Source organism: Cervus canadensis, chromosome 3 (assembly GCF_019320065.1).
Source record: "Cervus canadensis isolate Bull #8, Minnesota chromosome 3, ASM1932006v1, whole genome shotgun sequence".
Lineage (NCBI taxonomy): Eukaryota > Metazoa > Chordata > Mammalia > Artiodactyla > Cervidae > Cervus > Cervus canadensis.
The window spans coordinates 57,126,366-57,138,931 of record NC_057388.1 but is presented as its reverse complement, the minus strand read 5'-3'; the positions used below and the strand labels follow the sequence as shown (position 1 = coordinate 57,138,931).

Here is a 12,566-nt window from a genome sequence, read left to right as displayed (position 1 = left end):
TTAACTTTTAATTCTACCTACTACAATTTCACTTAAAGAGACCTTGTTAAAAACTAATATGCTCAGAAACAATTGGCAAGTTGAAATACTATTCTTTTCAATACACTTTTGCCTATACAACATTTGAGGTAAAATTCTTTATCTTATTGTGTACCTCACAGACATTTTTTGTCAAATGTTGGAGCTGCAGATATAGTTCATTCAAGCTATGAAAAATGTCCTCTGTATAAACCTAAATGGCAAAGTCAGATCTTATTATCAAAGAAATAAACCAATCAGATTTTCTTTCAGAAGAGTATAACTTTATGTTTCCATTTACTTCTATATTTGAATTTTAAGATAGAGAGAGGATGGATGGATTGAAAAAGATGGATTAATGGGTGGGTGGATAGATAGACAGATGGATGAATAGAAAGAAGCGTAGACAAATAATGAGTAAATGGATAGATAGAGAAATAATTTTAGACTATGCCCAATCATTTTTATCCACAAACTTAATTGCTAACTTGAGAAGTTCTCACCTGCCAGCAACAACTTACTACTGCCAAATTTCTCACAAACATTTTGTTGAAAGAAAAAGCTATTTACTTTTATTTGTCTACTTAACAATCCAACTTTAGAAATTAAATAAAACAATAAAACAAGATCTAAACTCATTATAAATATAAACCTAGATGATGTTGCAAGGAAATATTCCTGAATATCAATAGTGATCATCTGAGTTTGGGGACTACAGTTCATTACATTCTTTAAAAATATCTGTATTTTCTAAAATCTCTATGGAAGTCATATATTCTTTTATAACTACAAAAAAATAATAAGTTGTATTTTATCAAACAGTTTCTCATTGAATAAGCTTTTTAATAGTTACCTTCTGCTTCAATAAGTTTTAGGAAATTATGAAAAGACCTTTGTTCTTTCAGCTCTCTACTAGGTGTTTTCACAAACTATATCTCATTTAATCCTCACAGCAACCTCATGAGATTGGTACTTCCCATTTTACAGATGAGAGATGTGAGACTCAGAAAGGTTAAGCAATATACCTGAGGCCTTTCAGACAAGTAGTGATTCAACTGCTCACAGGCTAGCTAGTGATTCCTACCCAGATCTATTGAAATTTGAAATTTCTACACTGCTGAGTATCACACTGCATACATTAAAATTTCGGATTCTGAAAGTGAAAATTATCATTTGTGTTAACTAAAATAATAATTGCTATATTGATGTCTATATGATTTGTGAATATAGTTTCTTAATATTCTTTTCACTTTCTAATGATATTTTCTGGAGAACAAAATGTTTAATAAAGTACAACTTGTATTTTCTTTTTGTGTAGTTCTTTTGATGTCATATCTAAGAGTCTTTACCCAGTCCAAAATCACAAAGCTTTTTCTTCTGTACTTTTTCTGAAAGTTTTTAGTTTTAGTTTTCACCTTGAGGTGTAAGATCTATTTTGAAATAATAATTATGTATGATTTGGAGTAAGGAATCAGATAGTGTCAGCTCTCTACCTGGTTTCTTTGAAATTTTTGGATATTCTGGCTTTTTGTCTTTTCCATACAAATTTTAGGATCAGCTTGCCAATTTCTAAAAAAAAAAAAAAAGATGTTAGAATTTTGAAGGAATTGCGTTTAGTCTATTAGATCAATGTGGGGAGTATTGCTATCTTAACACTATTGAGTCTTCTGATCCATTAGCCTGAAGTATCTCTCCTTTTCTGTAAAGCACCTTCAATTTCTCCTTACAATGTTTTGTAGTTTTCAGTGTAGAGTAATTGCATTCCTTTTGTTAAATCTATTCCTATTTTTATCATATTATGAATGGAATTGTTTTCTTAATTTCAGTTCTTAAACATTTACTGTTAATATAAATAAATACAATTAATTTTTATATTAATCTTGAATCTTACCACCTTGCTAAACTTGCTAATTTTAGTACTTTTATTGTAAATACCTTAGGATTTTATACATTCAGGAACATGTCTGAAAATATAGTTTTACTTATTCCTTTCCAACTTGCTTGCTTATATTATTTTTCTTTCTTTATTAAGCTGAATAGAGTCTTCAAAACAATGGTAAGTACAAATGGTGAGGTGGACATCTACCACGTTTTCTGGTTTTGAGAGAAAAGCATTCAGTCTTCCCTCATTAAATATAACATTAGTAATAAGTTTTCATAGATGCTTTTTATCATGTTAAGGAAGTTCCTTTTTCTTTCATAACTTCTTGAGTGATTTTAATACGGGTGGGTGATTGATTTTGTCAAATTATTTTTCAATTTCTATAAGGATGATAATGTAGTTATAGCTTCTATTCTACTAATTTGATATATCCTATTAATTGATTTTCAGATCTTAAAACAACCATGCATTCCTAGGATAAATGGTACTTGATTATGGGGTATAACCTACTTTATATGTTGCTGGATGCAGTTTTTAAATGTTTTTTAGGGATTTTTGTGTCTATGTTTATACAGGATATCGGTCTACTATTTCCTTTTCTTGTGATGTCTTTGTCCGGATTTGATATTAATGCAAAAGATGGAATCATCTGGAAAGTATTCCTTCCTCTTACATTTTATGAAGAAAATGGAATGAATTTAAATAGGTTGGTGAATACATTCAAAGTTGCGGCTATTGGCTTCACTTTTCTTAGGCTCTTTCAGGTCTTTCCAACACGTGCACAGTTTCCAAATCAATCAGGGATGTGTGGAGACCTTATCTTGGCCTTCTATGATGCTCACACTACTAGGGCTTCACTGTTAAATTTCTGGCTGATCTTCATTGTCCCACCTAGGGCCAAAACCTTAAGCTAGCAAACTCCATGTTCTCCTTGTTAATTCCCAACAGAGTCCATCACTTTTAGCCAACAAAGCCATCTTTGAATCCTGGCTGAATCAAGTCTGTCCCATTAGCAGTAGACCTGCTGGTTTTTGCAGACAGCTCCACAGTAGTGAAACTGCTGTTCTCACTAACTAAGCTGAGGGCAAGGGTAGATGGAGCAGCCTCAGGCAAAAAGGTCAGAGTTTTACTGTTCTTCCTGAAGTGCAAGCAGTTATTCAAGAATAAACATTCCTAAATTCATTGTGGTCCAATGGTTGATTTTTAGTGTCCCAAAATGGTTGCTTAAGACAGTCTTTCCAGTTTTATGCTTGGCCTTTTGCACAGAGGGGTCACCAGCCCCTCATACCATAATAGTCAGAATTCCCTCTTGCACTTGTTTATATCTGAAAGAATCTGGGGCTTATGTTACAGGGCAATCTAATCTGTTTTAATTGACATTTGACATTTTTAAATTGTGGGAATCATACTTTTTTAAAAGAGGATTTTGTTCAGGGAAAGATTCAGAAGATTTGTCCTCTTTGCTAACATTGAAGAACAATTAGTTTATGAGAGAAAGGGAATAGTAGTGGAGTAATTTGTTTTTCTTTCCAAATTCTGAGTGTGAAGGCCGGGAGAAAAAAGCTTGACTATCAACCCTTTCCCCCTCAAAAACAAAACAAGACAAAAAACCCTCACCCCACAGCATACTCTTCATCTATTAATTTCCACTATATAGTCATGCCTATTTGGTGAATCACTTTGGGATTAAGTCACATACATTCTCTTTTGCAATACTCTTTAGCATTCAGTTTGGAGACTTCTCTTTTTTAATCATTTCTATGAGTGGTTGGCAGAATGATAAGATTAGTGAGGGCAGAACCTCAGAATGTGATTGGACATCACTTCTGTGATTATGTTATGCTCTATGATAAGAGAGGGGCTTACCATTTGGTGCTAGTGGTGAAGAACTTGCCTGCCAATGCAGGAGACAAAGAAGACCTGGGTTTGATATCTGGGTTGGGAAGATTCCCAGGAGGAGGGCATGGCAACCCACTCCAGTATTCTTGCCTTGACAATCCCATAGACAGAGGAGCCTGGTAGGTTACAGTCTATGAGGTCGCACAGAGTCAGACATGACTAAAGCGACTTAGCACTCATGATAAGAGAGATTTTGCATATGCAGTTAAGGACTCTAGTTAGTCTACTTTGAGTTAGTCAAGGTTATCCTGGGTGGACCCAACATAACCAGGTGAACCCTGTAAACATAGAGGATTTTTTTTCCTCTAGCTGTTCTTAAAGAAATAGGTATGTTGTTAACTTCCTTTGTAAAGGAGTAGCCTCTAAGAGCTGAGAGTGCTCCCAGCTGACAGTTTGTAAGTACATGGGACCTCAGTGCTGAAAATCTAAGAAACTAAATTCTGCCAACAACCAGTGAACTTGCAAGAGAACCTGAGTCTCAACTCACATTGCAACCCCAGCTGACATCTCAATTTTCAACACTGTAAAATTCTGAGCAGAGAACCCAGTTATGTTATGTCCAGATTTCTCATGTGCAGAAATTGTGAGACAGTAAATTTATGTTGTCTTAAACTGAAGAATGTATGGCAATTTATTACACAGCAATAGAAAGCTAATAGACTATGAAATATTTTTTTTTCCCATAAGTGAATCTTTCAATAAGATAACCAAGATTTGAGAATTTGTAGTTATACAGATAAAGATTGACAAGTAATTATTCAGTTTGCTCGGGCCTCTTTGCTTTATGTTAGGTTTAATGTTAGGACTTCTATAACATATTTTCAATTTTTTTTATTGATTTCCCAAAGAGTACATAATCGCAACTCCTTTGGGTACTTACTATGTACCAAGCACAGTTGTAAGTCCTTCATGTGTATTTGCTCACTAGCCCTCCATATCACCCTGGCTTCCCAGGTGGCTCAGTGGTTTAAAAAAGAAAAGAAAAGCAAACCCAGCCTGACAATGCAGATGTAAGAGACCAGGGTTCAATCCCTGGATCAAGAAGATCCTCTAGAGGAGGAAATGGCACCCCATTCCAGTATTCTTGCCTGGACAATCCCATGGACAGAGGAGACTGGCAGGCTACAGTTTGATGGGGTTGCAAAGAGTCGGATACAATGGAGGTATGAACACATACCTAAGCCTCCACACCATCCTGGGATGCGGGTCCCATGTAATCTCATCTTATAGACAGGGGACACGAGGTACAGAGGGTGAAGCTGTGCCCTTATGTCAAATGTGTACAGAGAGGCAGAGCTAGGACTCAAATCCAGACAGTCTGAGCCCAGAGTCCAAGCTCTCTTACTCTTACCCACCATGTCTTACTACTGTTTTTGCAAAAGCTCCTCTAGAAAATATGGAATATTCAGAAAGCACTGAAAAGAAATCACAAATCGTTTGTAGCCTCATTACTCGCAGATAACCACACAACCACAGTTAGCATTTTGCTGTTCATCCTATCTGGGACAACAGCTTATAAACAAAGAGGTGGGTACGTTATAACTTCTGGGGGATTTCACTCCACTTAATGTTTTGTGACATTTTTTTCCCCTCTTTCTCATAACATACTTAAACTATGATCTAGTTTACTGCCTCTCCCTTTCCTTCCAAAAAAAGAATTTATTCACTTTCATCTTGAGGAAAAGCATACTGTCCACTTGGATTTTTCAATTTTGCGCACTTTGGGATCTTTCCCCAGAATTGTGCACCTCTCTCTAGAGTGTCTTTATGGGTTTTCTCTGCAGGGGTATGACCCCAGAACAAGCCAGATAAACAAAAGGCAAATGTAAGCTTAGTGAAAATTGAGGTGATCAGAAATCTACCATCTGCACCACGGTTAGGGTTAAATTCTATGATATCTAAAAATAAAAGTAAAGGATTTAGGAAAGGGGAAGTGGGAAAGTGAGGGACAAAGGGCAGAGGGTTGCATGAAGCTGCAGCTGGGAACTAGAGGGCGTATGGCTACACCTCGAGCATCAGCAGGGAGTGACTGTGGACTGCCAATACCAGCCAAAGAGCTGCACCAGCCACGACGCTTCCATGTGGGAGCTCTGCGGGCCGCGGACTGTAAGTGTCAGGGTGACACACAATCTCTCCCCGAGAACTGAGAGCAACCCTCAGAGAGGGGAGAAGGAAAAGAGCCCTGAATTATCCAGAGAGACTGAATCTAAACCCACAAGTAGAAAGATGAAATGTTTTCTGTCCTCAGCAGTGACTGTGGTGGTTTATGAACAAGTGTTCAGATATAGAAAAATAGAGAAAATAAAATTTCTGTTCATGTAAATTGTGATCATAGATTTTCAACATTCTCTGCTGGCTCTGTCTAAATCTTTCCTATTTTTGTCCGTGACATTGTTACTTTACCATTCCCGCTGGCTGAAAGCTTAGGATCACTTCCTCTTTATCATTCAAACATAAAGTCATCTCTGACCGTTGTATGTGTGATGTGGAGGTTGGAAGAGGAGGTTTTAACTCACTCGAAGGCATTTTATATATTTAACCAAACATGAATGATGGAAAAAAGGGTGTTTTCTTAACTCTTTAAAAAAGCTTCCTGAGCACCAAATAGGGCTTAAATAAAAACAAAAACAACCTCAAAAGTCAATGAATACATTTAAATGTCAATAACTTTGAAACATAAGGATTATTTTGCCCCTAAATCACCCATGTAAAGAAAATAATGTTTTGCAAAAATGAACATGACTTACTACTAATTTCATAACATTTGAAAAGCAGCAGAAAGAGGCACTGCCCGTTCCAGAATAGTAGAATCAGAGTTTGCTCGTCAAATGAAATGTGTAGTTCAGTGCAAAGAAATGATGGTAAAACTTGGGAATGAGGCCATTAGGGTTTTGCATGGCTTAGTTCTGATTTTGGAACATGTTCAAGGCCATGCCCTCCAGATCTGCTGGTTGGTTCCCACTGCAAAGGCTCGTCCTGGCATAGGCGCTGTGGTTGGTTGTTTATGATGGGGATGTTGGCTCAGTCACTCAGTAACTTCTACCGTGGCTCCTTGTGGAGCATCTCTCCAGTCACGACAGTCCCCACTTCCATGAGCGCTGCCACCTCCCTCCACGAAACTGGCAGCCACATCTGCACTGTGAGCTCTCTTCACTCCCACCTGCCTCTTATTCACTGATCTAAAGACTTAGCCCAGACTCTCTCTTCCAGGAAGTTAGATTGACAGCCAGAAGGAGAGTCCCTCTCTGTGTGGGTTGACCTCCTTAGCGCAAACTCTGGATTATGGGAACCAATGAGTTGGAAGGCATGTAGTCTTGCTTTTTCATCTGAAAGTTGTTGGGATTAACAGAAGTCCAATCGGCAATTCCTCCTTTACTCCCACCCTCTGCAAGAGGCTCTCCCTCTTACCATCAGCTGAAAGTAGAGTGAGCTTACTTTGCTGCTTCCTAAGACACTTCACATTTGGCCAGCGACTAAGGGCCTCCCCAGGCCCCCTTTCAGGAGATACCTCCCACCGCCACAACTGCTGAAGGCGCACACTTGACCCACAAAATTGTGGTATGACAAAATGGTTATTTTAAAATTTGTTTTGCAGTAATGTTTAATCAAAACAACCACATCCTAGGACTCCCTCAACACCTCTTGCTAACTCTCTATGTCTCATTGGGAATGGGGCAGGAAAGGAAATTAGTATATTATGTCTACTTTACGGAAGTAGAAGACCAAGTATCTCAGTTCAACTATCCTAGAAGTAAAACTGATTTCACGTAAGCCTTTCTCAAGAGCATTTCTGTTTTATAAGCTTTAGGTATTTGTTTAGAGAAAATAGAAAGTGGTAAATAATTATTGGATAGAACCAAATATTGAGTGGGGACAACCTCCTAGGCATGTTTCCATGCCTAGGGGCCACAGATCTCTGCTTCCAGGCCTGTGGAGAATAGATTCTCATGGAATCTGGGTCTTAAGGTTTTAATTTAAAAGAAGACTTTGAAGCCAGGGATGTGTTCTTTACCATGTATAATGACTGGAAAACATGATTTCTTTTTTTTCAGGAAATAGGACTAAATCATATATTTTCTTTACAGTCTCCAGAAATAATTCATGTGTCACACTCTGTATCCAAACTTTTCATTTGTAAGAGATGGCCACTATACTTAACCCTCGAGTTCTTTTCCTGGCTTCTTAAACCAGGATTTTATTTTGGGATCTGCTCATTGAATAATTACTACTCAGACTTTGGCTCCATGGACTGACCCTGTGAAAGCCTGTTGGGAATCTCTAGGTATGATAGGAATATCAAAGGTCTTACCCTACTTTTACTCCTCTCCAAAACAACAACAACAAACAAACAAAAACACCAAACAACAACTTGGAAATAAAATACTTCAATAAAAGTTAAGCAAAAGAGCCGTATCTCAGCCAGTGTTCAATGTTTTCAGGCGACTGTCTGTTTATTGCCAACTCTGGACTCACTGACAGAAAGAACAAAACTAAGATCGCTGAATCCTTACTGTGTGCAAACACCATAAATTTACATGTATGATCTCAATTCTCACCGCATGCCCATGAAGGGGGTATTATGTGCCTCATTTCATTGGTAACACAGAGGCATGGAAGTGTTAAGTAAGTTGCTCAAGCTTTCAGATTGTACAGGATGGAGCAGAGGAGAAGGGGGTGGCAGCAGTTCAAAGGTCAAAGTCTACCTTCTTTCTGACATGTAATGCTGCCTGTTGTCCTGAAAGTTGAGAATTTCAGGCTCTTATAGTTGCCATCCAGGGGGAAAAGATTTCAATCACCAATGAGGTGGAACACTTTTAATTCAAGCTAGCAACTATATAGCACACTTCTATACACACATATTTGCATACAGAGTGAATGCTTACTTTAAGACTCAAAATTTTTATCTGCTAGTGAGGTTATTGATACATTAACTGGACTCTTTTGGCCATGGATGTCATTAAATAGGTGGTTTTCTATGAAAGCCAAGAATTTGACCCCATGATGTTCACATTAAAAATACACAGAATAGGACTCACTGGTGGTTCAGAATCTGCCTATTAATGCAGGGGACACGGATTTGACACCTGGTCCGGGAAGATCCCACATGTCTTGTGGCAGCTAAGCAAGCACTCCACAACTACTGAACCTGAGGAGCCCATGCTCTGCAACAAGGGAAGCCACCGCAATGAGAAGCCAGAACACCACAACTGCAGAGTAACCTCCACTAACCGCAATTAAAGAAAATCTGCGCACAGCAATGAAGACCCAGTGCAGCCAAAGATAAATAAATAAATTTATATATTAAAAAAGAAGTAAATAAGAAGTAAAAACAGTTGAGTTTGTTTTTTTTTTTAAATGCACAGAATAATTACTTACCTATGCAGTAATGGCTATTGGAGTGTCTGCTGTCAGTCCAGTTGTCATAGCCCGAAGAGACCAAGGTGTGAAGGGTCAGGAGAAAAAACAGAGGAGCAGTCATAAGGATTTTCTGAGGAGACTTCATCTCGGAGCTATTATATATCAGGAGACTTCAGGCTGGCAACAGAAGCTGCAGGCTGAAGGATGCTGAAATGAGGCCCAAGAGCTGATTAATCTCTCTCCATTTCTCTTCTGTCCTCTAACACACACACCCCACACTCACATACACACTCTTCACTACGCAGAACCCAGAGAGGGAGCTGCACGGCTCGGGTCTGGGAAGAGCTGGAGGAGCCCCTGGTGCACAATTCTTCTAAGCTATAAACTGAAGGAAAAACTGCCGCAGGTTGCAGCTGAGGCAGCCAAGAGTGCTTTTGCACTTGCTGGCTGAAGTCAGTGGCGGTGAACTCCAGGAACCTTGAAGCCTCCCGGAATCATCCTGTGGCCTGGTTAGGCAGCGCTTCCTCTTTCTTTCTTGCAAAACAAAGCTAAACTAAAAGTAAAACCGAAGAAGGAAACCTCAACCACAAACACACAACACTTTAGCAATTTGATAGCAGTGTTCAGACTGTAGAAATTACCATCTGTTATAATCAGAAGTTATATAGTTTTGCTCTAAACTGTTTTGTATAGTGAGACTGGGCTCCTTCTTTGGTGGTTAAAGAATGTTCTGGTCAAGTATTTGTTTTCCTTTGGAGATGTTGGATTATTCCTTCAAGGGTCAAGTTTTCCCAGGGCCTTTCATTGGTGTTCAGAAAATGAACAATGAGATAGTCATGGGGCACTTGGCACTGGTGGATTTTCAATCTAATAAGAAAAAAAATGAACTGAAATTAATCAATTCATTTTTACTTGGCTGTGTATGATACATCTCTTTTCTTTTTTTTTTTTTCCATTTATTTTTATTAGTTGGAGGCTAATTACTTTACAGTATTGTAGTGGTTTTTGCCATACCTTGACATGAATCGGCGATGGATTTACATGGATACATCTCTTTTCTGAAGAATTTCAAAGTATGTTCAGATCCCTCACCTGAGAATGATTCATTCATTTTTGAGAGGCTGATTTTCTACTTTGAAGATGAGAACTGAATGCTATTTTTCCAAGGGAAAAAAAAAAAAAGCTAACTGAAAACTCAACCAGACTGTAGATAAAGGCATATAATCTAAATGCTTTGTTCTAAAATAGGCTAGAGCAAAGTCACAAGCCATTTCTTATCCAATAAGATAAGAGAACTGGGGCAAAGGGCCACAATCTAGATGGGCCTAGGGATTAAGCAATTAACAGTCTCCCTGTTTAGGCTCTGAAGATAGCTTGTTATAAACTTTATAAATATTATAAAAGTTATCAAGGGACTTCCCTGGTGGTCCAGTGGCTGAGATGCTGCGATCCCAATGCAGGGGGCCAGGGTTCTATCCCTGGTCAGGGAACTAGATCCCATATGCTGCAACTAAGAGTTCCCATGCCACTAAAGATTCTGCATGCAGTGACTAAGACCGGGAGCAGCCAAATACATAAAAATATTAGAAATTATTTTAATTGTTTTAAATATTTAATTAAATATACAATTTCTAGTAACATTTAATAGAAACCAAAATTGGTAGAGATTTCTTCTCCTCCTCCTCCCCCTGCTTTTACTTAAGGAGTAACATTTTAAATAGCAGGTAGAATTTTAGAGTTGTATTCTTTCTAGGATGTAGGAGATACCAATTTTCATGGTTTGAAGATTCCTTGTGTAAGCATCAGTTTAACAAATGCCAATTTGTCAAATCTCTGAACCTGTGACAAACACCAGAGTGTTTCCCTCCTTAAGTCCCCCGCATTGACTGGGTCAACGACTACCAAAAATGTCCTTGCTCATCATGGGCCCTTGACTTCCTTTGAGGCTGATCTGCTGGTTTGCAAGGTCCCTGACCCTATGGCCAAGGGAAGCTCTAGAGGTCACCAGGACCACCAGAGAGTTCAGGACCTAGGGAAATTCTAGAGAATTTCTAAGGAGGCAGAATAATAGAGTTATTACTAGTACTGCCTGCAAAGACAAAAAGACATTTGTTCAGCTATCCTGTCTGATGTTCACTTCCAGGTCAAGTATTAGACCAGTGGTGGAACCTTTCTCAACTTTGGTTTCCTCATTTATGTTGGGATAATAATAATATTTCTCAGGATTCCAAGAAGGACTAAAATAGACAATGGATTCACGCTATAAAGCAGTGTGCCCTGCAAGAAGTGTTTGGTAAGACAAAGCTTTGGTTACTGCTATCCCAGCAGGAGTATGATGAAATCTGTACCAGAGGCCAGATTTCAAGAGAATTATTGTAAGACATTCACAGTAGTTGCAGGCCAAGATATAGGAAAATGATACTGCCTGCATTTATTAAAGGCTGCACTTACTGAACACCATCTGTGTTCAGGACAGCCCTCCAGGAACACAGAGGGTAGTTTGCTAACAATAGGTGAGTGAGGAATCTTTGCATAGGTTCAGAAAGAGCCACTGGCACAGGCTCTGGGCCTGCTTGGGCTTAGCTGGTGATTCAGCAGTAAAGAATCTGCCTGCAATGTAGGAGACACAGGTTTGATCCCTGGGTTGGGAAGATCCTCTGGATGAGGAAATGGTAACCAGTTCCAGTATTCTTGCCTGCAAAATCCCATGGACAGAGGAGCCTGGAATGCCACAGTCCATGGGGTTGCAAAGAGTTGGACACTACTTAGTGACTAAACAACAACAAACTGGACCTCCCGAGGGTCTCCTAGCCCAGGTACATAGCTGTGAGCCAGACTGGGCCACCTCAGGGTGAGGGAAATTTCTCAGTGTTAAGCCAGTGCGCAAGTTTTAGACCCATGGTCATGTGTGCACGAACTCAGGTAGTTTCACCCACAAGCACTCCTGGAATCATGGTCCTAAGGCAGACTGGATGCTTAGGCTTCAGGCAGGGCGGGCTGTACTGGGAATCCTGGGCTCAGCTGTGCAGTGTTGAGACAGTCCTTTGCCATTTCCAGGGCTGAAATTCCTCAATTGCAGGGGAATGTCACCATATAGTGGGTTTTCCCTAAACAGAGGTGATTTTTATGCTTGAAGAGTGAATTCTTAGTTGGCAGGGTCAAAAGAGGAACACAGAAATCAGGAAATGACTTGCTAACTGATACCGAAGGGAGTGCATGTGCCCATACACCGCTAAACAAACCCTCCCTCCAGCTGCTCAGGTGGAGATGGAAGTGGGGGTGGAGGTGGTGGGCTCTGCCACTTGCGCTGGCTCTCTCAGACTGCCTGGTCTCATCTCCCCTGACCATCTCACTGAGCACTGAGAGCACATGGCCTAGAATCTCTGTACAACTTGCTGAAAGGCCCTGG

At 39.4% G+C, this 12,566-nt stretch overlaps 1 protein-coding gene across 5 annotated transcripts in view; it reads right to left on the bottom strand.

The window, feature by feature from the left end:
- Positions 1 to 9,817, bottom strand: part of AOAH (acyloxyacyl hydrolase) — a 180,274-nt gene extending 170,457 nt beyond the window's left edge. For 2 of the 5 annotated variants that reach the window (XM_043463196.1, XM_043463199.1), the window contains exons 1-2: positions 9,449 to 9,661; positions 9,176 to 9,364 (exon numbers count right to left, since the gene is read on the bottom strand). In XM_043463196.1, the coding sequence (XP_043319131.1) occupies positions 9,176 to 9,302 (127 nt within the window). In that variant the 5' untranslated portion in view covers positions 9,303 to 9,364; positions 9,449 to 9,661. Of the gene's footprint in view, positions 1 to 9,175; positions 9,365 to 9,448; positions 9,664 to 9,798 lie in introns of those variants that run through there. The other 3 variants (XM_043463197.1, XM_043463198.1, XM_043463195.1) reach the window with 3 other exon arrangements.
- Between the last annotated feature and the right edge of the window lie 2,749 nt (positions 9,818 to 12,566).